The 25,648-nt window shown below is 40.4% G+C and overlaps 1 protein-coding gene across 5 annotated transcripts in view; it reads left to right on the top strand.

Annotated features, from left to right (window-relative positions):
• The window catches only part of STXBP6 (syntaxin binding protein 6), a 244,285-nt gene that overhangs the window by 62,473 nt on the left and 156,164 nt on the right, over positions 1-25,648 (top strand). For all 5 annotated transcript variants that reach the window (XM_027570121.2, XM_027570118.2, XM_027570119.2 and 2 more), the window contains one exon: positions 11,754-11,942. In XM_027570121.2, coding sequence (XP_027425922.1) covers positions 11,789-11,942 — 154 coding nt within the window. In that variant the 5' untranslated portion in view covers positions 11,754-11,788. The remainder of the gene's footprint in view (positions 1-11,753; positions 11,943-25,648) is intronic.

A 25,648-nucleotide genomic window follows, 5' to 3' on the forward strand; every position in this document is an offset into this window, starting at 1 on the left:
TTCCAGTGGCTCCGAGCACTGAGACTGGAGGAGGGGCTCCTGTTAGTTGGGGTCAGCACAGAGCCCTATAGCTTGGCACTTGGCCAAAACTATTCTGTGCTTCTTGGACTGTCTCGAGCTGTTCTACTTGGGCTGGCCATCATTGCTTTTGGCCTTGACAACCAAATGAAAAAGCATAAACTGTGAAAAGTCAAGAGAATAAAAGGTGATAGCCAGAAGTTGAGGTTTTGAAATCAATGGGTAGAGGTATTCTAGTCCAATATTTAATTTCTTGCCAATTCATAAGAAAAAGAATGAATCTGAGAAGAATCCTCACTGCGATAAATCAGGTTTTCTCTCTCTCTCCACCTCCCTCCTGGCATTCCGTGTGCTCTCGCCTTCCACAAACTTGGGATGGCTCTAATAACTGCTTGAAAGAGCATTGCAGCTGAGTGGAGAGCAATGGCCAGCCCTAGTCGTGGCCTTGCTGTGATTTGGAAATTTCCCTCTGGACTTCAGCCTTCTTATGATTTAAGGGAGAGAATTGGTGTGCTAGACCATCACTAAGATTACCTCAGCTATGAAATTTTTTCAGCATAAGAATGCCAGCATACTAGCTTGCCATGCCTTTCAACTGAAGTAGAAGCTGCTGGTGGGTGGGGCCCAGAAAGGTGTCAAGGAATGGTTGTTGGTTGGCTCATCTGGAAGGTCTTGCTGAGATCCTTCTCAGTCTAGTCAAGTGGATGGAATTTCCCTTGCCAGCCTTTTAATTTTGTGAGGGCCAGGGCATTGCTGCTAGGGAAGCAACTCTGGTTTTTAGAAGCACTGGCCACAAAAGATAGAAGGCACAGAGAGAGTATGAGGAAGGAGGCAACAAGAAGGGTCCCAGTTGTGCTTCTGAGATGCCAGAGGGGGGTAATACAGCAAAGGAAGTGGAAAGAGGAGTTTCCCTTGAGAACCAGCAGCAACCTTTGAAATAAGTGCCTTTCATATTTAAACCTTTTCCGGTTTGGGAAATAGCCTACAAGGTTCATAAAACTCCCTTGTGGCAGCCATCCAAGACCCTCCCAGTACTCCTGTTGTACAGTGCTGGTCTCCAAAGGAGGGGAGTGAGCAGCTGTGATGAGACTTTGGTGGGCATTGTCCTGTTTACGGAGACAGACCTATTGTATCCTCCCTGCCGCTGTATTACCAACTCCCCAGGTTTTTACTTGTGGAATCAAAACAAGCTCTATTCTAACTAGACTACGTGATCCTCTCTGCCAACTACACAGCATGAGATGCATAACTAAGATGAACAGATATCCAGAAAGAATGACTTCAAACTATAGCCTGATTCATTATCTTTGTAGGGGCTGGGCAGAGATATAATAACAGTATTTTGTCCACCAGAAAGCAGGGCTGATCAGAGGTAAAACTGTGAAGGTGATGAATTTGTTTTGATTTACCTGGAATGCATTTCTGCCTCACTTTTCCCGACCCTTCTCATTTCTTCAGTGAGATATTCCAAAGACTCCTGGAATCAGCTTCTTAGGTTCAAGTCCCTGCTCTGCCCTTTGAAAGCCATGTGAATTAGAGCAACTTGCGTAACAACTCTGAGCCTTAGTTTCCTCTTTCGTAAAATGGAATCTTCCCCTCAGCCCCAGTACAAACACATCAGTGAGGATTTTCAAATACCAAAGTCCCATATCTAAGTATTTGTATCTCATGTCAGACTTGGAGGCAGCTGATGGGGAAAGATTTTGGAGGTTCCGTGGGACTCTTTCCAGCACCGGTCACATTACACTGCACACGCACACAGTCATGAAGTGGACCATTGGAGAGACCAGTTAAAGTTAAAATTACAGTCCTTGGCAGATCTTCATAAGCTGGAAGAGTTTGATGACCTTCTTGAAAATCTTCTATGTGAAATTGAGACATTGAAGGACAGAGTGCCTTACCTTTTAAGTTGACCTGATAAATATGTGTACGGTGGGTATGGATGTGCTCCATTTCTTCTGTCCCCCGTTACTGTGAAGGACTTCATGTCAGAGTGTAACACCAATAAAATATCAATTACAGAAAGCTTGTGGACACTCAAATTCTAAAGTGATGATTTTCTTCAAATCACGGATTCAAGTAGGAAATAACTGTTTTAGATGTTAGATTTAGAGTATTTTGAGAAGCTTTCCTCTGATTTGTAGAAAATATGTAAACTTGTTTCAACTATTTTTTAGGTTTTTATAGGTCACTTAAAAAATGGAGGGTCTTTTTAAAAGGCTTGTTATCTGTTTAGTGTTTTACGCTAGGTCTGTTCTAAAATAGAAGTAGCTGAATCAAGAGAATTTATAATTTGAGTCAACAAATGTCTGATAGTAAAGTCTCATCTTGTGTTTCCTGGAGAGTTTACTCATTTGTTTCTTTGTTTTCAATGGTTGATCTGTTTAGTCTTTTTTTTTTTTCTTAATCCATAGCTTCTGTATAAACTTCTGTGTGAATCAAGCCCCTCCTGTAAGAGGAAAGCACCTGAACTACTACCTAAGGCATCGTTAAATGACAGAATTTCAGCTGTGTGAATTTAAAGATCCAGTTGGCTTGATTCAGGGATCATGAGTTGGGCAGCATCCCATCTAGCAATAGAAAGTAGCTCCACCGGCGTGCCTGGGTGGCTCAGTTAGTTGAGTGGCCAACTCTTGGTTTTGGCTCAGGTCCTCTCTCTGTCTCTCTCTCTCCCAAATAAATAAATTATATATATAAAAAAAAGAAAGTGGCTCCACCACGCTATCAAAGGGAAAAGGCTTTTAAAGGCAGAAAGAGGGCTAAAAGAGGAAATCATTAGCAAAGACTGCATTCTTTCAGGCAGATCGTCCCCCTGAGGGGATTGTAAGGGCCAGGGATGCTGACCAAGTAATTCCTGGTTGACTGGTTAACGTTACCTTCCTGGGGGGCCAAGACAGCAGTTAGGTTAGATATTAAGTCTTGGTTTGCTGAAGTGGGGGTTTAGCACAAGTGACTCTGTTTGGGGCCTGCTGTCCCTTTTAATATCTTCCACTTTCTTTCATGGATGGGCTTAGAGTTTGCCTGGCTCTTCTATCTTCAGTGCAAGTAAAAGAAACATACTGATTTAGCAAACAGTGCAAAACATAGCACGTAATTAAAATGTTTATTTTCACGTTGTCTATCCTCATGTGGCTTTGTCCCTGTTTGGTTGGAATAGATTTGTCAATTGCCAGTGTGGTCTGCTATAAACAATGCTCTCCAGGCCAGTATATTGTTTTCTTAGCTTGCCAACGAGCTGTTGGACACCATGGGGATGAGGGCTCAAAAACTGAGACATGCCGACAATTTGAGCTCCTTTTGTTTGTTTTCTCTCACAACCCTTTGTTCTTTCTTTGATATGATTAAATTCATTTTTAAGGCCTGCTCACATTGTGGATTGACAGTCCTGTCATAAACCAGTGAGTGCACCCCAGCCCGCCCTTCCCTGGTGCTTTATTTCTACCTGTTACTGTAGCGTTGGTATGTAGGGACTGAAGAACCAATTTAAGCTAGCCCTTGGAATTTAAACTTGTGAATGTTGTGGTTCTAATATAGACTGAATCCCTCAGAGTGGGTGATACTCGTAAACTCTTCACATCACCTTGAAAAATCCTCCCAATGGCATGTTTCTGGCAGTGGTGGTGGTGGTGGTGGTGGTGGTGGTTTGGGCTTTATTATTTGTTCAAGTTGGGATATAATGATTGACAAAAAGGTTAACAAGTCCACCCACAATATAAACAAACTTGTGTAAACACGGGTCTTGGGGTCTGGGTGTAGAACAGAGTTTGTTCTTTGAATATTAAACCAGCAAGAATAATGTGCTTACCGAACATATAAACACAGAAAGAGGAGATGAAAATAGTCTAGATTTATAACTGAAGCAGACGTGAGTCACTGGCTTTGGAGGATCCTGTGAACATGATGTCTCCTACACAAGAAGGGTTAGTATATACAGGAAAAGAAAGTCAACCAAGTCTCATAGTATTTGGTAGCCTGATGGGAAAAAAGCTCCCTCTTTCCTTTTCTTAAGGAGTTAAACTGTATTTTAGGGTTTTTAAAGGTTTCCTACCCTTAAAAAATATAAGTAAGCCATGACTGAGGCTGCTGTATATGGTTGTGCTGTTTTTGCATTGCTCCAAAGATGTGTGTGCAAGGGAGAAAGTGCAAGCTGACATGTGGCTGGTATTCTGTTCACCTAGACCATGGGCCCTGGCATTGAGCTGCACTGGCTCGGAGGAAAGGAGCCATTTTCTTCTCACAAAATGCTTCCCGGGCCTTGTCACCATTCACAGCATTTGCTCCTTTTCCTCACAGCTCTTTGGAAGTGGGAATTTACCCAATCTCACCTTTGGGATTCCAAGCACCATGTCTGGACTGGAGCTGAGAAGAAAGTCAGACCAATAATTAGATCTCAGTAATATATATTTTGATATGTCTTCCAATTTGAGGAGAAAACGTGTATCTCAAAAACAAAATGTTTAAAGGAACGCTCTAGTCAGATTATGGTGGAATAAGAATATTGCCCTGCAGAATCAATTTTTGACCTATTTTCTTGTTTCAAAATCTTAGAGGTATTCATATTAACATTTTGGCAAGCTTTTTTCTAGACATTTCTTTATACATATAAATACACGCCTATAATTCATGAACTCATTTTCTGTTTTATAACTTGTTTTCACTCATGTTATGGTCATTTTTCTCAGATCTATGCCATGAATGTTGAAGACTATGTAAAATTCTATTAGGTAGTGGGCTATACTGTCTTTAACCAGTGAAGATTGGCTATTGATGGATAATTACATTATTTATAATGTTTTGCTCTTAAAAATGAATCTGAGGTAAGCATGCATTTATAATACACACAGGCAAACACACTCACATCATTTTCCCTTGTAGTAGAGTTGCTGGTTCGAGGAGTTCTAACTCAAATATTAATTTCTGTGAGAAAAATTATAACTTCCTCATAATCCCTGGACCAATAGGGGTGGGTTAAAAATAGCATAGGTTACCATTCATAAAAACACATGCCTAAAAATCCTAATTTACAATCTTAAAGCAAACTTTGGGAGATACATTTAGTGGCTATCTTGATTCCACACTTGGAATTGAGCATGGAAGTGTTTTGTAAATCATGCAATCTGTACAAACCTCAGTGACTCATTACTAGGGCTTTAGAGTATCTGCCATGTACTCTCAAAAAATGTCTATGGAGTCTTATTTTATAAATAATTCATTAAATACAGAGGGAAAACCCCAAAGATAGTGGTTCTGAACTAGTTATATGGCAGAATAAACAAGGAGATCATTAAGAAAACAAGTCCAGGCCCTTGCCCCCTAGATCCCTCTGTGAGCAGGTCCTGGGCACTTCAGATGATGTTGATGTACCATTCTTATTCAGAATTTGTCCTTTATGGTATTTCTATGTCTATCTACAAGTATTTTTCTAGCAGAATAGAGAATATTTTTAACTTTTATTCATATCATTTTTATTTTCCTGTTTGGAAGTTTCCGGCTCCTTCCAGGATACTTTTAGAGGTTTTTATATTTTTTATTTTTTTGTTTCTGTGGGGTTTTTGGAATTTTTTGTTGTTGTACAGTTTGGGGTTTTTTTGTTTTGTCTATTGGTATGACTTACTGATTTAGTTCTGATCTTTGTAAGACTTCATAAGACATCGGTTCTTGGTCTGCCATTCCCATATGGTTTCCTTCCACACGGCCTGTTCCACAGACCGTGTGGAAGGAAGAATGAAGAGTGATGGACTTAGGGTGATTGCAATTTTCCACTTTGAATGTTATCACCAGATTAAAGTTATCTGTCTATTTTAGTGGTATATCAGACTCCCTCTTTAGATTCCACTAATACAAATTTTTAGAGTAGTAATTGAACTACATGGAAAATTGGCTGGTGGACTGAAATTTTTGTCTAACTTATTTAAATTTTCTGCATGTTTGCATGCCTTAGAGCAACTGAGATTTTCATCTTGAGAACTATCTTATCAAGGAGTGAAGTTGTCTAAGTAGAAATTTTGCGTATTTAGAATCAGTAACTCTCATCTGAGTAAACTTTTATAAAGGAGCTAACTTGACCTCCAATTATCTTATTTGGCCTTAATATATAAAACCATAAAAAATAGATTTTCACTGCATAACACATTGCATGTTTTCTAACTACCAGGCGAAGCGTTTGGATTTTGGAGCAAAATGAACATTTTTAGGTTTAATGATTGCTTAATAATATCTGACTTGTAACATTTAGTGTTTATATACTGTGGAGTTGATGGAAAGTAATTTAACATTTCTCTACTTTGGTTTCAGTGCTTATAACGTTGACCCATTTCTTGTCAGGGTAATTGTGTTTCTCTGTCAAGACCTGAGGCATAGAGAAGAAACAAATACAGTTAAGCGTGAATCTTATTTACCTTTTAGAATATTATACTGGGCAGTGTCAAGGGACGTTTGTGAGTAAGATGGGAGCAGTGCTGGGGCTATTTTAGGAGGCATCACAATCATTCAGGCTAGTGATGATGAGAATCCTAACCAGAGGATGCGAGCATGAGAGGGAACTGGTGGAGTCCAGTTTACGTGGATTACATCAAATCCGCAGGACTTGGTGATTGGTTACTTATTATAGGGGGGTGGGGGTGGGGTTGGAGGGTTTGAAGGAGAATGCAGAGTCCGGGTTAACTCTCAGTGAAATGCTCCATTGGCAGCTAGGTAAATGGATTTAAAGCCAGGAAGGCAGTGGGAGGGGCTGCATGATTAGTGTCATCAGATTGAAGTTGGGTGTGTAGCATTTCAAACACAAAGTGGCAGTGCAGAGAACTCTTTAGAGGATAACCTTAGTTCTCTCATTTCTAAGTTATTTGAGGTCACCTCACCAGAGTTCCTATGCACTAGAGAAAACCAGCTGATTCTTCCCCAGAGTCTCCCAGGCTGACATCACTTTCACTCTTAACTTGGAAGAATCCTGAAACGTGATATCAGCTTGCTTTGAGTGCATCCACCTCAGGGTCAAGTCATATTCACTGGTTAAAGAAGGTGTGTCTAAAACCAGGGATTCCAGTTACTCATTGGCAATGGGAACATAACTGCTGTCCAGTCCAGAATACTTGTATCGGCACATCCAGTGCCAAAAATGTGATCAGAAGATTGCATGCTAAACATGGCGCCCAGACAGGGACATTCCTGAGGTTAGAGGAATCAGTTTGCCTTGATAATATTAAGCTAAATAGATGACTGTATTTCACTGAAGGGGCTCTTGCTTCTCAGGTGAGAAATATTTGAAGCCTGTGGGCTACACCCCCAGTCTGCATGATAGCTGCAAAGGGCGCCTGTGACTAAGGGCATCTGCAGTTTTTACTTGCTGGAGTCCCTAGCACTCTTATCTCCTGACCACAGAGGACAAGTGTCTGTTCCACTCCTGGAAACCAAAGATGTTAGTGTTGGAGTGCAGAACATCTTCCATCTGTACCCTTTACTTACGTACTTCATCTGCTGAATCCTGAGGTCATAGGAGTTTACAGCTCCTTCTCTGAAGGTTAATCTCATTTCCTGGTTACTTGTGAGGGTGGAGGGCCCCCATTACAGTAGCCACGTACTAACAAAAGTGGATATGGATTAGGTGGTTTACAGCAAGAAGATAGATAGAAAAGCCCTGGGAAAGATTAAACTGAGATTAGTTTCTACAATTACCACTTAAGGCAGCCAGCTGCTTTGACTTGCAAATCATACTGTAGGTTGGTTTTTTGGATGGAAAAGCTTTGTAATTATAGCCTATAGAAGCTGTAGACCAGGAAGAGAAAAAACTTCCATGGTGTTGTAGGGGAGGAAAACTAATTTTCCTTCTACCCTTCTGAGTTCTTAGCTGAGACCCCTATAATAAAAGACAGAGTAATAAGAGAAAAAGAGAAGTTTATTAGCACATATACCTTATAGGTGCATGGGAGATACCCAGGGAAAAATGAGCAACTCTCTGAAAATCCTTGGAATTCAGGATTAAATACGCTCCCAATAGGGAAAGGGGAGCAGGATGTAGGCCTCTTAGGGGAGAGTAAATGATTTTTAGGAAAGATTGAGGGCACCCTTAGAAGAACACATGGAGAGTATGATAGTTTGTTAGAAAGTCTGTCCTGGGTGTGGTATCCTCTTCTAGTCTCCTCTCCTGTGACAAGTGTCCATCTTCTCTGGTTGATGAAACTCTTGGATTGGGGACTTACTGAGTTCCTTTTAGAAGATCTGTCTTCAGGCAGATGAGGGGAGTTCAGACAAAGCCTCTGCTCGCATTTGCTGTTTTTCAAATGCCTTCAGTTCAAAATAATCAAAATACTGAAGTGGCATATTTTGGGGTGGCATGTCCTGCTACCTTCAGCACAATGTAGATTAGGGTATCTGTGGTCATTGGCATACCACTGATGCCATATTCATCTAGTTTTCTTATAGTGGGGTCCCAGCCTTGGGCTGAACATTGATTTACCAACAAGAGGTAAGACCTGATAAATCTGCTTGATTGAATCAAAAGAGAAGATCCTGTACATCTCTTTCCTGTATTTTTTCCGAAGAATACATTCCTTTCCATCCCATAGTTCCTCATTAGGGTGTTGGCTTTAAATTAGGTGTCAGGGTGGCTGCATGAGAACCAGTTAGAGAATCGTTTAAAACACAAATTCCACTGTACATTCCCATTCCCAGGATGGTATTAAAAACATACACACATGCATGCAATCACTTAGGGCTGCTAATGTCATTGTTCTGGACAAAAACTTTTGACAGTTTCCCATAGAATGCATCTAGTAATCTCCTACTAGTGAGTTTCCTGAGGGTGAAGTCTATAAATTCCTCATCCTGAAAACAATACAGAGCCTTTCATAAAATAGACTGTGTATCCATATTTAGAGAGATTCATACCATGAATGAGGAAAAAGCTTTGGTAAAGTTGAGTTTCTCTTTAGACAAATCCCTTCTGGTATGGATGGCTACATTTACTCAGTTTCTACAAGCTCAGAGGGTCTTTTATTTTTCATACTATAGTAGGAGAATTAATTAAAATTTTCCATTTTTAAGAGTTTATTATGATTCATGCACCAGAATAAGAGATTTGCATACACTGTTCCATTTAATTCTTTCAGTAGTTCCATGAGGTGGGTGAAGATCTCTCCCAGTTGCAGTTAGTAAACTAAGGGTCTGGAATTTTAAGAGATTTACCCAGTCATATGTAGGTCTTCGGCATTGTTGCTGCAACTTGAACCCGGGTTTGTTTTGATTCCAAAACCTGTGCTCAGTGAAGTTGCTGGTTTTATCTTTCCTGTTTTTTGTCATGCCTTGTTTGTTATTGTGCTTGGCTACTAAATATCAGTATATTAAAAAGGGGTGGGGGGAACCTGAGTGGCACAGTCGGTTAGGCATCCAACTCTCGGTTTTGGCTCAGGTTGTGATCTCAGGGTCCTGAGATTGAGCCCCCTGTCAGACTCCACTCTCACTGCAGAATCTACTTGAGATTCTCTCTCCTTCTCTCTCTGCCCCTCTCCCCATGCGGTCACACACATGCATGTGCTCATACTCTCTCTCTAAAATAAATAAGTAAATCTTAAAAACAAAAATAGTAAAAGGTCATTTCCATTTCTTAACAGTTTCTCTAAAGAAGAACAGAATTTTCTAAGAATTTGGTAAAACATGCATGCTCCTTTTTTTTTCTGGCAAATTTTACACAATCACAATCAAATGATAGCTTTTTATTTCTTTTAACCATAATTTTAGAAAAATGTGAATCCAGGATAGGAAAGCAAAAGCCATACCCAGTTGGAAAGGCACCAGTCAGAGAATGCCTGGTGAGTTTGGGGATAGGACGTGTTTTCTCTGTTGCTTATAGAATGTTGGAAGCTGCTGTCCTCCCGCTGGCTTTCTTTCTCCACATGTCCCCAAAGGGTGAGAAGTGAGAGGCCTTGTTTCTCTCTCTTTTTAAAAATGTCCCTGTAAATTATAACACCCTACCTAGGAAAGTCACCAGGTAAATCGTGGTGGGGGGAATTCTCTTTGCTAACTTCTGGGAAATCGCAGGGTATCAGTTGTCAGCACACTGAAAGCCAGTCCCCCTACACTGTTGTCATAATGTTCTCAGCCAGGATGAAGAACCTGGTAGTAATGATAAAATGTCATGATCAGAGCACAAATAGATCTGGGTATAGAATTCTATAATATGTAGTGGAGTTATTGGTGGATATAATAAAAAGCAACACTTTGTATTCTTTATTCTTGGTGCCACTAAGAAAACCTGTTCTGTTACAATTGAAACTAGGAGAAAAAAAAAATTTTTTTTTAAGCCAGAGGAATGCTCTTTTAAAATACATCTCTTTCTTACGACAAAGTTGCTGATGGATAGCTATCTTGATATCATTTGTGAATCTTGCATTGGGAAAAATGATCCCAGGTTTTCCCTCATAAAGCAAAACCTTTGATGTAGTCAGCAGTCAACTCCTGGAGAACAGGGACCACTGAGCCTAGAAATGGCACATAGTAGGTGTTTGCCAATTGGCTCAATTTTACAGCAGGCTGGCCAACTCTTTGAGCTGCTGTTTCCATATGTAGCTGTGCTGTTGATCCATTTGCAGGCTCTCTGAATACTTGGTACGACCCACATGGCCAACCCACAGGCTCTGTCTGCACCTCTAGTTCTGATTTGTTAAACAAATGTTGGTTACCGATTAAGACACAGACCGTGACCAGGATGATGGGATAGAAAAGTTTTACTCGAGTTGCTGTTGAGGTTTTTGGATGAAAGGGTTAAAATTCAGACTGATCTTGAATATAATAGACACAAATAAGCAGAATTAAGACCATTAGGGAGGTATAACTTCTGGAAAACTAAATATAAAGTGGGGACTGTATATATGTGAGTTTGGTAGCAGGGAGAGGAGGGCCTCATTGTGAGTCAGCAACATACTGCTTTATCTTCTTAATTATTGGGCAGACATTGCCAGTTACCCACAGGAGCATAACATGTGGGAACTGCTGGGTAACATTTCCAAAATACTTAGCATTAGTCAGATATTTTTTTTAGAATTCTGTGTCCACTCTGGCTAAAGAAAAATGTGGAGAATTTGTCAAGGGTCCAGAGCATGGCAACTATATGCAGAAGAGCGCTGGAAAATAGGACCCACTGAAAGAGGCTGATAAATAAGGATTAATTATTTAGCGTGATCCAAAGCAGCTAACGGGTGATTAAATTAATGGTCTTCTGTTGCATGTAGGGTTATTATGTAGAAGATGATATAATTATTTCCACTGTGAATAGAATTAGGGAAATGGATTTATGTTAAAGTTAAAGGAGATTTTGAAGGAGCGTAAAGAACTTCGTGACTTTAAGGATTGTTGGGTAGTGGAAAGACTGATCAACGGGGAATGTGAAACCATGTTTCTTACGGAATAGGAATGGGAGTGGGTACTGCTCACCAGTTACCTTTAGGTGCAACTGGGGTAGAGATTGATGAACTTTCTAGGTAACATTTCGTGCTGTTTATTTCTCGTTGCATTTGACATTTTCAGTGAGTACATCATTATTCCCTTCTTGTTTGTATTTTTCACAGTTAATACAAATGGGAAGTCCTTGCTTTTAATGATTCTGCAGTGCATTTCAAGCAAGGGAGCGAATTTAAACAACAAATTGAAAATTACTTCACCTGCAAATCATCTTGCCACTTACTCTGTAAGGAGCCTATTGACCATATTGTCAATTCAACTTGCCTTTTCCTTTTCTTCTTTAGAAAACTCGCTGTGTGCCCTCCTCAGTTATTCTACAATGAGTGCCAAGTCTGCCATCAGCAAGGAAATTTTTGCACCTCTTGATGAAAGGATGCTGGGAGCTGTCCAAGTCAAGAGGAGGACAAAGAAAAAGATTCCTTTCTTGGCAACCGGGGGCCAAGGAGAATATTTAACATATATCTGCCTGTCAGGTAATGAAAACCAGACATTGATAATATTAAAGCAGCTTCATTTTTAAAACATTTAATTCTCAGGGGTCCAATAGGGTCATAGACCCAGCTTTTGTACACATCCGCTCTCCCACTCCTGTTTCCTGTTCTCTGTTGTCTTCTCCCGATTCTTATTTACTAGTGGCACCTCTACTTTTGAGTTTGGTTTGTATGGGAAAGGTTAATGAAGTTCAATTTTAAATGTATTTTCCAGTTCATTGAGTGTTTCTGCTAAGGGTTTGACAGACAGATTTGTTCGTCCAGACTTTCCTTCATGAAGACATTGATGGAAAGTGGGTTCTCCTCTAGGATTTTTTTGTCTTAGAATAATTCCTGGTCTTTGGGTAATTGTCATTACTAGAAACCTGAGTTTCACTGGCTTTCTTTTTCTTAACAGTTGCCAGTAATCAGTAATAGTTTGTCCCAAGATAAATATCGACACCTATGGAATGTGAGAAAGTAGACACAGCTCCCAAATCATTGCTTTGCCTGACAGCTCTTCCTTGTCAGGAAGAGGCATCTGTTCTATTAAGCGTAGAATTTTGTTGGATTATTTTTTGTCTTTCTGCTTGTGATTGTAGATGTGTGGGATTTACTGTGGATTCATACCAAGTTTTTGAGATAAAATTTGGATAAGTTTTCCATGGAGTTGCGGTGATGCTAATCTGAATACCTGGGGCATTTGTAACAGATCTGATAATAGTTCTCTTAACTGGGCAATGAAAGAAATTAAGAAAGAATTAAGCTTACCTTAATTCATCTTTTCTTACTTCCTTCATTTGTGGCTTGGGAATAAAACTTTATTTTTGGACCCATTTTTGGATTTTTTAAAAAAAATAAACTTCTGATCATTTATCAGAATTCATTTCAGTATATAGATAGGTTTGTTCCAGAAAGAATATGTAAAGATTAAAGAAGACTATGTAAAGATAGTAAGACTGTAACTTAGTTTATTTTATTTATATTTTTAAAGATTTTATTTATTTATTTATTTGAAAAAGCGAGAGAACACAAGCAGGGGGAGCAGCAGAGGGAGAGGGAGAAGCAGACTCCCCGCTGAGCAGGGAGCCCGATGCCGAACTCAATCCCAGGACCCTGGGATCATGACCTGAGCTGAAGGCAGATGCTTAACCGACTCAGTCACCCAGGGGCCCCTGTATCTTAGTTTATAATAAAATGATAACATAACCTTTTGGTAAGAATGTCTTTTCAGTGGTTAGGAGAAAGCTTTTATTTAAATGAGTGTGAGAGAATTGACCTTGAAATATTGGTCTTTCTTTCTGAATTCCAAATAAGGTTTAGATTAGTAAAATTTGGTTATAATTGGAAGACATTTGCATTCCCTTAGCACGCTGGGCAGTGCTTGGCATATGATAGGGCCTCAGTTAATATCTAATGACTAAGTGAAAGAAAGAAGTAGCCTTTCCTGATTACCTTCCTAGTATTTTGTCTCATGAACAAAATATCTTGATATTCTTAAATTTCAATTCTAGAGTTTTGCTTGCACCAATAATGAATAGAATGCATTAACAGTAAATGTTTGGGCTGAGCCAAACATGAGTTAAGTAGGGACCCATAGTGATTCTCATTTTATTAATTTTTATTCGGTCTGTGTTTTCATGGAGATTTCTTGAAGATGGGTAGTTAAAGAAAAGGTGGATGGTCTAGAAGTCCCTAGAGTTTTGCCTGGTATGTACCTCTAACTGGAAAAGACTGCGGTTCTATCTGCATGTGAGGCATATGCTGCTGTCAGCCTATTTCTGATCATGAAGTCTGCAAGAGTGAAACAGGGACTCTGCCTGCCTGTCTCAGGGAAATAGCAGAGCCTTTTCCCCTGCTGTGGGAGATCCTGACCTGGACTCATCCAATAACTGCATTTCCCTTGCCGATTACCTAGACTTTAGGTTAAAGCTTGAAACTATGAGAATTGCTTTTTCAGAATTCCCTTCTAATGGAGGAAAATAGTTTGTCCTGATAGTCTTTCTCCTCTGCATGGATTTGAATTTCAAGAGGATAGGTTGGTAAAGTAGATCTAACATTTAAGCAGATGGTTTAATGGAAGTTGGGGCAGAAGGCCAGGCCAACTTTGACCCCCAAGTTTTTTGCAGTTTGATTTTTCTTCTCATTGAGGAGGGAGCAGCCTTCTTTATCTTCTAACTTATGTGAAGCTTTGAGGCATATTGGTCACATCTCTGATAAGGTAATGTTTTAATCGACAAGTAATTAATTACTCAGATACTTATTAAGTACTTTTTACGTGCTGAGCACTCTAGGCACAGAGCATACAATTAGGAGAAAAACCCATGAAGCTTACTTTGTTTGATGGAAGGAGCAGTAGACATTAATCAACTAGTCATTAAAATAAATATGATTATTAACTGTGAAAAGACTAAAAAGGAAAAAATGCAGTGATGGGAAAGCATGTGCGAGTAGAATTTGGTCTGGCTGGAAGAAGCCAGAGCTATGAGAAAAGTAGAACCTCCCTGGTTCTGAAAAGAGATGGTGTATGAGCCGCATACATTCCTGGCAGAGGGAAGGGCAGCCTCATTAAAAGACTACGCGGGATTTTGAGTTGCTCCTTTTCTCCTACTCAGTCTAAAGATGACCTCTTTGTAGCTTGACTAGCATAGGCAGCTGCAAAGTGGAAGCAGAGCCCTGGAAGGAGAGCGTCCTTCCTGCTATTAGTGTGAACCGCCAAGCTTTCTTGCGGTTTGCCTGATGCAAACCAGCTCTCTATTTGGAATGGGCAAAATTTGCTCAAATTAGGGCAATGTCTGCAAATAGTATTTAACCATTTTTCAAACAGAAGGAGTTAAATTGTTTTAAGGAAAGAATATCCCAGCTTTCAAAGCTTGCCAACATACGCATGTAAGCATGGGTGTTTTATATATCTGGTGTCTTACTGATTTTTGTGTGTGTGAATTTCACCCCAACCCAGTATCTGGCAGAATTTAAAATCTGTGAGGTTGAGGCCTGTGATCATAAGAGTTATTATTTTTGGAGTGAATTGCATATCCTCTGGAGGAATCCAAAAAGATGCTGGAGCAGGGGAAATAAGATGATCTTTCTTGGGTTATTTAGCCGTGATTGTGTAAGGAGAGAAATAATCTCTCCAGTTCATTCACAGAGCCCTAGGATAGAATTTTAATGTTTCTCACTGGACTTCCCAAATGGCGTCTTGAATGGTGTGCAGACACTTATGTACTGACGTGCTTCAGTTTATTTGCATTCTTAAAGCCTGGAGTTTCCACTTTTTCTTTTTGGCAATGGCTAACATTAAAAAGACTGACAATACCAAGTGTTAGCAAGCATGTGGAGCAATTTGCGCTCTCACGCTTTGCTGGTGGCAATGTAAAAATGATATAACTGCTTTGGTCAACCATTTGGCAGTTCTTTGTAAATTCAAAACATGTACTTCTGACTCAGAGACTCTATTCCTAGGTATTTACCCAAGAGAAATAAAAACATGTCCACATAAAGACATGTACACAGAGGTTGATAAGTCTTATTTATAATAACCAGTAATCAGAACTCAGATGTCCATCAACATGTGAATGAATAAATGAATTATATCCTGTCTGTGCAGCGAAATGTTCCCTAAGGAATGAATTACCAGTGCATGCAGCAACCCGTGGATTACTCAAAAGCCTTATGTTGTATTAAAAAGAAAAGGAAGACAAGACTACATGCTGTATAATTCTATTTATATGAAATTCTAGAATGGACAGAATTTAAGCTGTAGTAACAGAAAGCCCATTGGTGGTCGACAGGGCTGGGGTCGGGGACTGACTATAAAGAAGTATGAGGGGATTTTTTGCAGTGGTGTAAGTGTTCTATATGTTGATCGTGGCAGTGGTTACTTGGGTGTATACATTTTTCACAGCTCTTCAAACTGCATGCTAAAAATGGGTGTCTTTTATTATATGTAAATATATCCCACAAAATCAATTAAAAAAAAAACCTCTTACAGAGTCACTAGTTGGATGATTATAAGAGTTTATTGACCCTATCTCTAGCCTGCTCTGTTAGGAGGACAGAACTAACCCTCTCCTTTATACAAATGAGAAGTTGTCCTAGGTGGCCTTTTTGAGCCCTCAGACAGAAGCAGGTGTGCATCATGTAAACCTGAATTTGCATCGATCGGATCTAAACATCAATGCCTTCTAAGCACCTTATAGTACCTGGCACATTGCCAAGTACAGATACACTATCCACTGTGCTTAAATAGAAGATGTTATTTAAATCTGTGGCTTACTACATACCTGATTATACTCTAGACTTTGAAATTTAGAACTGTTAACTCATTCAAAGTATAAAGTGAGCCCCACCCACAACAATTTCTACAGTTGGTTGCCCCCTCCATGATATTTGGGTCCATAAAACTAAACTGGAAACATGCTAAGAAATTAAAAAGCAGTTTATTATTAGAGGCCAGTTATCTACTGAACATTCCATAATTTCATGCTTAAAATCTATTTTCCTGATCCTAATGCTAGCCTTCACATTCATAAGTGGATAAAAATCTTACCTTGGCTTCTATTCATTGTCCCCATAAAAAGAAGCATGAAAGAATTTTAATTTTTGTGATTAATACGTCTTTTACATATTTTATTGAAACAAAATCTTAATCTTTTGGAAATGATTTCAGATTTTTAGAGAGCAAAATTTTTTATTTAAAAAACAGTTCTCAATGGTCTTTGATGAAATAATTTATGTAAATGGGTCCCCAGTGGAAGGTAATGATGTGGGATGGGAGCCTAGAACCTGGCAATACTGCTCTTTATCTCAGTGGCTGCCAATCCTAGGTGTTCCTTAGAATCACCTTGAGAACTTTTCAAAATCCAGATCTAGGTGCTACTGCCGCAGCCCCAGGGGTAGTGGTAAAACGTACTGTATTTGGAAAGTTTTATGCTGAAGATACTGAAGCTGAGATTGAGAAGTCTTCTCGGTCTGCTTGACATAACGATACATTCTCGGTACTACATTCTATCCAAAACGTACTTGTTAGTCTCTTTTGCGTTGACTGGCCATGGTCAAAGCTCTGAATTTTTCTGGGCTTCACTTTATTCAACTGACAAGTTCAAAAGTTTCCTTTGGGTTCTGAGTCTGAGGATTTTGAACTCCTTGGAAGTTTTTGTTTTTGTTTTTTTTTTAAAGATTTTATTTATTTATTTGAGAGGGAGAGAATGAGAGACAGAGAGCACAAGAGGGAAGAGGGTCAGAGGGAGAAGCAGACTCCCCGCCGAGCAGGGAGCCCGATGCGGGACTCGATCCCGGGACTCCAGGATCATGACCTGAGCCGAAGGCAGTCGCCCAACCAACTGAGCCACCCAGGCGCCCCTCCTTGGAAGTTTTATGCCAGATCTTATTCCATACATGTCATGTAGGGAGAAATTCAGACTGTCAATAATCCAAATGGACACTTAAAGCATTTATGAGGGTTTGAGAGCATTCTTTATAGGTTGTTATTGGAATTGGGGTAAGCAAAGTTAATTGTCACCAATCTGGCATAGAAGATTTTTTTTTAAGATTGACTTATTTATTTAGAAAGAGAGAGTGAGCGAGCAGTGAGAGGGATGGAGGGAGAGGGAGAGAATCTCAAGCAGACACCGCACTGAGCACAGAGCCCAACGCAGGCTTAGTCTCGCAACCCTGAGATCATGACCTGAGCCGAAATCAAGAGTCTGAGGCTTAACCAACCTCACCCAGGGGCCCCTAGAAAGAAATTCTTTTTATCCACTTTCTAATTGTGACTGGATCTTATCACAAGGTCTCTAAATATTAGAAGAGAGAGAAGGGAAGACAGATGAAATTTGACCTTGATAGGAATGGTTTATTTAGGAATGGTGAATTGACTTTCCAAAAAGTTCTTATCCGGGAAAATGAAAAAATCCACACCAAACTCAGGTATACAAATGTATTCACAGGGAAAGAAGAAATACAAAGCAACTATAATAATGATATCTATTTATTATTCTTTATTGTAGAAGTAGTAAATATTATTGAAACTATGAATCTTTCAGAAAATTATGTAGAAAAAAATAAAAATCATTTGCCTTGTTTGTATTATTTGTTGTAATTCCACTTAATCCTCACAGCATTCCTATGTATTAGTTGGAATGTTCTTCATTTCACAGATGAAGGGACCAGTGTTCATCAAAAGTCATGACATCCCAGCTTCACCATTTTGGGAATGACAGACTGGGAAATCCAGCCAGTCCTTACTACCCAACTGGCCTTGGTTGCACTGCCCTAGCACCTCGTTTCTTCTGACTTAGGTCATGAAAGGGGTGTGCTATAGAGAGGGCCATGTTTTAAGGGGTAGATTCTCCCTAACCCTTCAAAACTGATAAGACATTGAACAGTTTGGACCTACACTGTGTCTTATCATTTGTGAGGTTATTGACTAATAAACTCTCCTGCATTTGTAATATGCATCAGGGTAAGCCTCTTCTCTCTTTATTAGAGAGATTTGGCATATAAATCCAGCCATAAAACTTTAAGTCGCTCTAGAAGACAATGCAATAAAAAGTTATCTTTACTACCTTGATTATAATTCTTTCTAGATGCCTCTTTTATTTTATAAAATGCAGTATCCTGTTATACTTTCAATGGAGAATTTGGCTCTTTTGTGTATGTGCATAGACATATTTGATGAAAACATTTGTAACAATAATCCTTGGTTAGGTGGAGTTAAAAGTAGAGAGAGGGCTTTCTGGAATGTCCTCTGGCCACATAGATCCTGCCATGCACTTATCACTTGATTCAGTGCGCAGTACAGTCAGGTTGGCACCGAGCCCACCTTCGAATTAGTGATAGTAATAATAGTAGTAGTAGTAATGGTATTTATTGAGTTCCGATATTATGCATGGTTCCTTCTGCTTTACATATTTTAACTCATTTAATCCTTACAGCAGTGTTATGAGGTAGATAACAGTACTGTCTTCATTTTGTAGATGAGGAAACTGAGCATATAGGAGTAAATTATCTTGCCCAAGATCGTCAGCTTATGAGTTACCAAACAGGGATTTGAACCCGGGTAGTTTGATTGTGGATCTGTATCCCCTTAGCCACTGTGCTCTCCTCCCACAGAAGAATTTTATGAGAGAGAATTTCCCAAACCAAACCTCTTTTCTGCCCCTCCTTACACAACTTTAGTGATAATCATGTCTTGGTATTACTCTGCCTTCCTACAGCCTTGGTTGGTTTCGGCTGGATGGTGACGGTCCTGTACCCCAATAACTGGACTGTTAAGAAAGCATATCAGAATGACAGCGGGTGCGTTTGACTGTCAGAGAAAATTCGGAGAGGGAAATTCTGAGAGGCTCCTGACAGGAACACTACCATGTATGAACTTGTTTTGTTCAGTTATGTAATAGAAAAAAAGTGGATGTCTGAACATTTTTTTAGAGCCTCCTTGGTGGTTCTAGAGCTCTTCCTGTGAAAACTGGTGGTAATAATATTTGTATCTCCTAAAGCCTTGTGAATAGGATGTTCCAAAAATGGGTAACTAAGCCCTTAGCAGGTATTATCTCATGTAATCCTCACAGCAGTCTTGTGATGTGGCTTCTGCTTTGCAGACGAAGTAGTGGAGGTGTCAGGTGGGTAAGTGCACGGCGCAGGGCCCGGTGGCTGGAGAGCCCACGGTGCGGGGACGCACATCTGGACGTCTGGGCCCATCACCCTCCGAAATGTGCACACTTTTTAATTTGTTTTCCATGACAGGGCTCAGTCTGAGAAACAGAACTCTCCCCTTCCTTAAAAACAATGTGGCCGCGTTCCTTGAGCAAAGTGTTTTAATCTCTGAGGGTTTAGAGGATATGCTGTCAACCACTTGAGCTTTTCTAGTGGTTTAGCACGCCAACGGAGTTTTCTTTTTCCATTCTCTCATGTATGCGTTCCAGTACTAAAGCCAGATGGAAACAAGGGAAAACTCTTGACAGAGACTGGTGCCAAAACATGTCATTTAAAAAGGAAACTCCATCTGTGTGCTCTTCTGCCACACAGCCCACTGTTAAGAGCAGGAATCTCACAGAGGATTCACTTATGTTCAATTTGATTAATGTTGACTGATGGCAAAGGTAAGAGCAAGCATCGGTTAGGGTGATTACAAACTGAGGCAGCTCTGCTTTCTGGAACGTCGCCAGTAGGCCGCTGTGTACCTGGCAGCAGCCACCGACCAGGAAGGCAGGGTCTGAATCCATGCAGATGCCCTCTTTGGTGGTGCTGATTGTCTGAGTTGCCGCTTGTAGAAGTTGGTGCTCTTTGCTGTTACATTGCAAGTTGAACATCATCAGGATTTCATTTATGGGTCATGTAGTCAGAGGCACTCGGGGATGCCGCCAGTCACTGCTACTCCCTGCTTTCTTCTAGCCCAGCTGTACAAAACACAGGCTTCAGGGTAAGACTGACAGAGGGGGAAATTCTGGCTGTATTAGCTCTTTGAGACTCAGTTTTCTCATCTGTAAAATGGAAATAATATCTATGTCCCCCAAGGGCTTTTAAAAGATGAACTGAACAATATCCGTGTGTAAGTAAGGCCTGATACATGGGAATGTCTTCAGCTTTATGAGCAATGTTATTATCTTGTCATTAAATGGGACACCCACCTTTCCTGCCATACGAAAGTAATTCATCTGCAGGTTTTTTTAGAAAACATGTTAGTACACGTCTATGACAGGCTTCTGTGACCCATGTCACAGAAGACAGAACCACAGGAAAGCCCAGATTTGTCTTGGCAGTTTCCTCCCTCACCTTCCATATTTTTTTTCCCTTTCCCTCTCAAGCTTGCTTTCCCGTCCCCTCTTTGTCCCATCCCTGCCAGGGAGCTCACGGTCATGCTGGCTCCCAATTTCTAAACTAAGCTTCTCTTAATTCTCTATGTTGCAAAATTATTCTGCACCAGCTCCTGCCAACCTAGAAATGGAGTGGGCGGGGTGGAGGGCACATCACACTTGTGTTTCTGAAAGACTGAAGGTTTCCCCTCTGATTTCCTGGGTGTTTGTGCCTTACTGGGTATACTGGATGCTGAAGTTGTGTTTAGGCCTCTTTATCCAACTTTGTGGGGAGTTAGAACTGGCTTAGTTGATGGAGTTCCTGTCCCTGAAATGGGAGATGTTATTCTCCTACACCTATCTTCATGGGATCAAAAGAAAATTGGAAACAAAATAAACCAAAACATTCTCTGGGGTCAGTCAAGTGCACTTTAAGCAAACAGAAGTGGGAGAGGCTGGTACAAACGCCTGTGGACCCAGCTTTTCAGCCCAGATCAGGTTCTTATTTGCCCAGGTCTTTCCTGTTACCCTTCCTTTAAAGAGAGAACAAGTACGAGTGATAGTCATCTCCCAGAATCCATCCCCATTACAGTCATGCTACACCATATGCAGAATTTTCTGCAAGAAACTATAAATAACCCCAAGGACAGTGAGCTTTCCAGGTTGTCCAGTACTGTGAAGAATAAATGACCAGCTAGTTACTGTCCTCTGAGCTTGAGCACATCTCTCCCCAGCCTCCCATGTCCTATTCGTAATAGCACTTCATGCTGCTGGACTGTTTGTCAGTTTGCTTTCTGTTTACCTCCCCAGACTGCCGGCCCCTAGAGGGTAGGAACCAGGCTGTAGACACCTCTCTGTCCCCGGTGGAATGGATGAAGTGCCCTTGGGGTGGGGGGAATCAGGCAATATTCCACTCTCCTGAGACTGCACCGTGGACACACTTTCTGGGGCGGAGCTCCGGGCTGTGAGCTCACACATTCACTCTGGGTTCTACCAGCTGGAGCTGGTTTGGCCCTTTTCGTTTTTTGTTTTTCTTGCTGTTGTTCACACTAAGTTGCTGCCAGGTGATCTTGTTCTCTCTTGGAATTCATCAGGTTACTGAGCAGCAGTTTTTATTCTACCCATCAGCCCAATTACTAAGCAGAAAATATGGATTTCCCTGATTTATTCAGGCTCTTAGAATCATCCAAAATGAGCAATTTATAAATGCTTCCATTGTAACATACAGTGGGGAAGCTAAATTTGTGAAGTACCTGCATGTTTCTCCTGAAGAAAGTTCATATTATAGAGGAATAAATGACCATTTAATGGTACTGAATATATCAGAACTTTCCCTGAGTGCTCTTTCCCCACAGGAATCGTATTCAGTTCTTTATTTCCTTAAAAAGAACTTTCAGGGGAAAAATGGAAACTCTGGTTTTATTAAAAGTCTTAGAATATTCATACTGCCCTCCCCGCACACACATACCCTTTTAACTCAAATTGTTTTTCATCCACCACACATGGATCCCGCGTGGCTTAGGTTATAGACCCCCCAAATCCAACTGCATTTTGATGTCTGTATTCAGTTTCACAAATTATGCTGCTCTCAGAAGTCTAGGGGGTTGGGTGGGGAGGGTGCTTGGCAGGTGGGTCTTAGATGGCAAGCCCTGATGCCTTGAGATCTGAGTTCTCATTTTCATAAAAGGAAGCAATAGAATTAAGAATGGCCCTCTCTGGTTTCCAAGCTAATACGAGCGAGCAACAGTTATATAAGTGTTTTTCCCTGGTCAGAATCCTTTCCATCTTGCAGGTAGGTAAGAATCAACTGTGTTTGGGGATCCATGACTGTTTAAGTATATTTCTCCCAGTATATGTACATGTGTTATCAGGAACAGAAAGTGCCACCGACAAAAAGAACGAACAATAGGAAAAATCATGTAAAAATCATGATTTTGGCTTTTCAGCTTTTTGTTTTTTAGTACTCTTCCCCTCTGTAATATTCTATTTGGCCCTCTCTTTTTCATTTCATTTAACAGTAACAAAAATTTTTATTATCCACTCTTTGTAAAGGTAATTTTAATGGATTTTTGAGTACCATAGAGTATTTATCCTTTGATCTGTTGCTGGGTGTTTTGTTTTTTTTCAATGTTCACATTGAGAAATCAGGAATTTGGTCTTCCCTTTTTTTTTTTTTTGGTAATACCTATCTTACAGGTGAGGACATTGAGAATCACACGGTTTACTTGCTAAAGGAAACGTACACACTGCCAGTGAGTGGTGGGGTGAGGCTGGAACCTCAGCACTATGCACCCTGTGCAGGGCTCTGCGGTGGACCAGCGGGAGTTTATTTCAAAACCCACATCTGCCAGAACTCCTTAAAAGTAAAATATCCCATTGCATTTTGTGTGCTTCACGGCCAAGTAACCATCCCCATGATACTTCACAAAGTTCTAGATCAAGTTCTCTTTGAGGTACATGTGATGCCTGCTTCCATTAGGGTTAGGGCATTATTTCATTTCCCTCTGCATTTGCAGGTCTACACAGGGATGTGTGCGTGTGCGTGTGTGTGTGTGTGTGTGTGTGTGTGTGTGTGTGTGCAGAGAAAGAGAAGAAGAAGGTCTGTGTCTTACCTAGAGTCAGCCCTTATGCTCCTCAAAAGAGGCAGATCTTCACCTTTTTGGTCTGGTTCATTTACAGATTCATTAGACATCTTATATTGTTGTTAGATGAGGAATGGGGGAAGTAGTAAATGTCAACCAAACATAAGCATACTGTTTTTCTAGGTCAGTGCCTTTAATTAATGATTCACATCTGGCATTATATCAGATCCAACATTTGGACCTACCGAGCAAATAGGCTAAGGGAAATTCTTAGGAAGTTTCATTTAGAACTCTAGAATTTTATATCTGGAAGAATCTTTAGTCATTCCCAAATCAAACACCAGTGTTCCCATAAAAACTGAGGCCCACAGGGGGTGGATGGCTTGCTTGACATCATAGAGCAACTACAATAAGGAAAAGAAAGGAAAACAGCATGTTCAGATCTTCTTGCCAGTTTGGTTTTTGACCTTGGGACCGACTCTGAAGTGGGTTAGATGAGAAGGAGATGGGATTAGTGGTTAAGTTGAATTTGAGGCTAGATCCCCGTGCTATTCCCTTTCATGTGTCTCTACAGGAGCAATTTGTACCACTCCTGGGAAGAGCCTCTTGGCTGCTAATTATGCGAGTGGCTATGTCTCTCTTAGGGTTTGAATGTTGTAAGAAACTGGGCGTGGGCTCAGCTGTAAAGGCTAAGTGTTTACTCTTATCCCCCTTCTCTTTCATTCCTATGGGCATGCGGATCCATAAAGTGGAGAGTGCCCAGTGAGAATGTTTGAGGGGAAAGGTCAGAGTGCCAGTTGTCTCCAAATGTACTGTGCCACCAGATCCACTGGGTTAAGAGATAAAAACAATAGAATTTTTATTTAAAATGTAATTGTTTTCTAATTTATATATTCATGCGTGCTTTATAATCACCATAATATTTTAGACCAGTAATCTGAGTATATAATTTACAAATATGCATATGTTGGCAGTTAATACTCATAAATTTTTTATTGAGAGGATGCATAGTTAAAAATGGTTGGCAAGCCCTAGCTAGAGTCCTGGGAGATGGAAACCTTTGCTACAGTAATAATTACTTCTCACCAATGGACTGTAATCTGTTCTAAAATCTCTTGGCTTTTAGAGGTGGTTGCCCAAAGTAGTGAGCATACAACTGCCCTTTGGAATCAACCTCAGCCCACACTTCCTGCCCTGCAACCCACCCCTAGTGATTCCATGGCTTTCTGCAAGGTCAAGAGCCAGCCTGCTGCTATGTGAACTAAATGTCCTAATAGGCAAGGGGCCTGTCACAGTGCTTAGCACTTGGTATTTGCAAGTGATGGGCTCTCCTTTTGGAACCTGAAATTCAGTTGAAACAGTTACTTGTTTCAGTTTTAATATTAGGTTTGATTTGGACTTGATGTAAACGTCTGTGACTTGCTTTTAGTTCACTATCATCAGGTCAGGCCTGTTTTATTTAGTTCTGAAGTTTCTTGGCCTTTTGTACTGTTTAAAACAGGGAAACTTATATTTCCTTTCTGGACCTGACATTTATGGATTCATCCAGGGGATCCTCATTCTTTGCAGATATAGCAAAGTCCCTGGTTCCCTTATGAGCAGTTCTTTTGGAGCCAGTACATTTCCTTTTTTTGTACATAAGTAATTTTCTTTGTCAGGGGTTATATATCATATATCAGAATCGTATAGACCATTTTCTTATAGCTCAGCTATGCCAACCTTCTTTGGGAATGAAATTTTTTGAACTTAAATTCAAATACTGTACTAGGTCTACAAAAAAATTCAAAAGTGCCCCGTCTTACATAAAGATGAACAGAAGTCCCAATACCCCCTTTTCCGTGGAATTTGGAACTGTTAAAAAAGATCACTTTTGTTTTCAGAAATAACCTAGCTCTGAGATTGGACTTGATTTTCTGCATGCGTTTCAGAGATTATCTTTACCCCTTTCTGCATTGCGCCGCACTTCACATGTCCTATTCAACTACTATTGGGTATTAATCTCCATTGGTCTCTTTTGCAACCCATCGTGGTTGGCCACTGTTCCCTCACTCTGAAATCATTTTCTCTTTTCTGCCAGCGCAATGAAAAACACAGGTCCTCCAGGGTAACTGACTGGGTCAGGAGAGAAATAATATCGTTTATGAAAACTTTTAAAGACATACATAATTTGAATACCTTCCCCGAGGGCATTTGCATTTGCAGAAAGTGGCATCCCCTCTAAAGCTATTGGTATTGGTGATCGTAACACCGGGAGCATTTATTGAGCAACTACTACCACCCAATATACACCTTCTCAGATCATAACATCTGGGGTTGATACACTGTGGTAAGT

This window comes from Zalophus californianus, chromosome 6 (assembly GCF_009762305.2).
Source record: "Zalophus californianus isolate mZalCal1 chromosome 6, mZalCal1.pri.v2, whole genome shotgun sequence".
Taxonomy (NCBI): Eukaryota; Metazoa; Chordata; class Mammalia; order Carnivora; family Otariidae; genus Zalophus; species Zalophus californianus.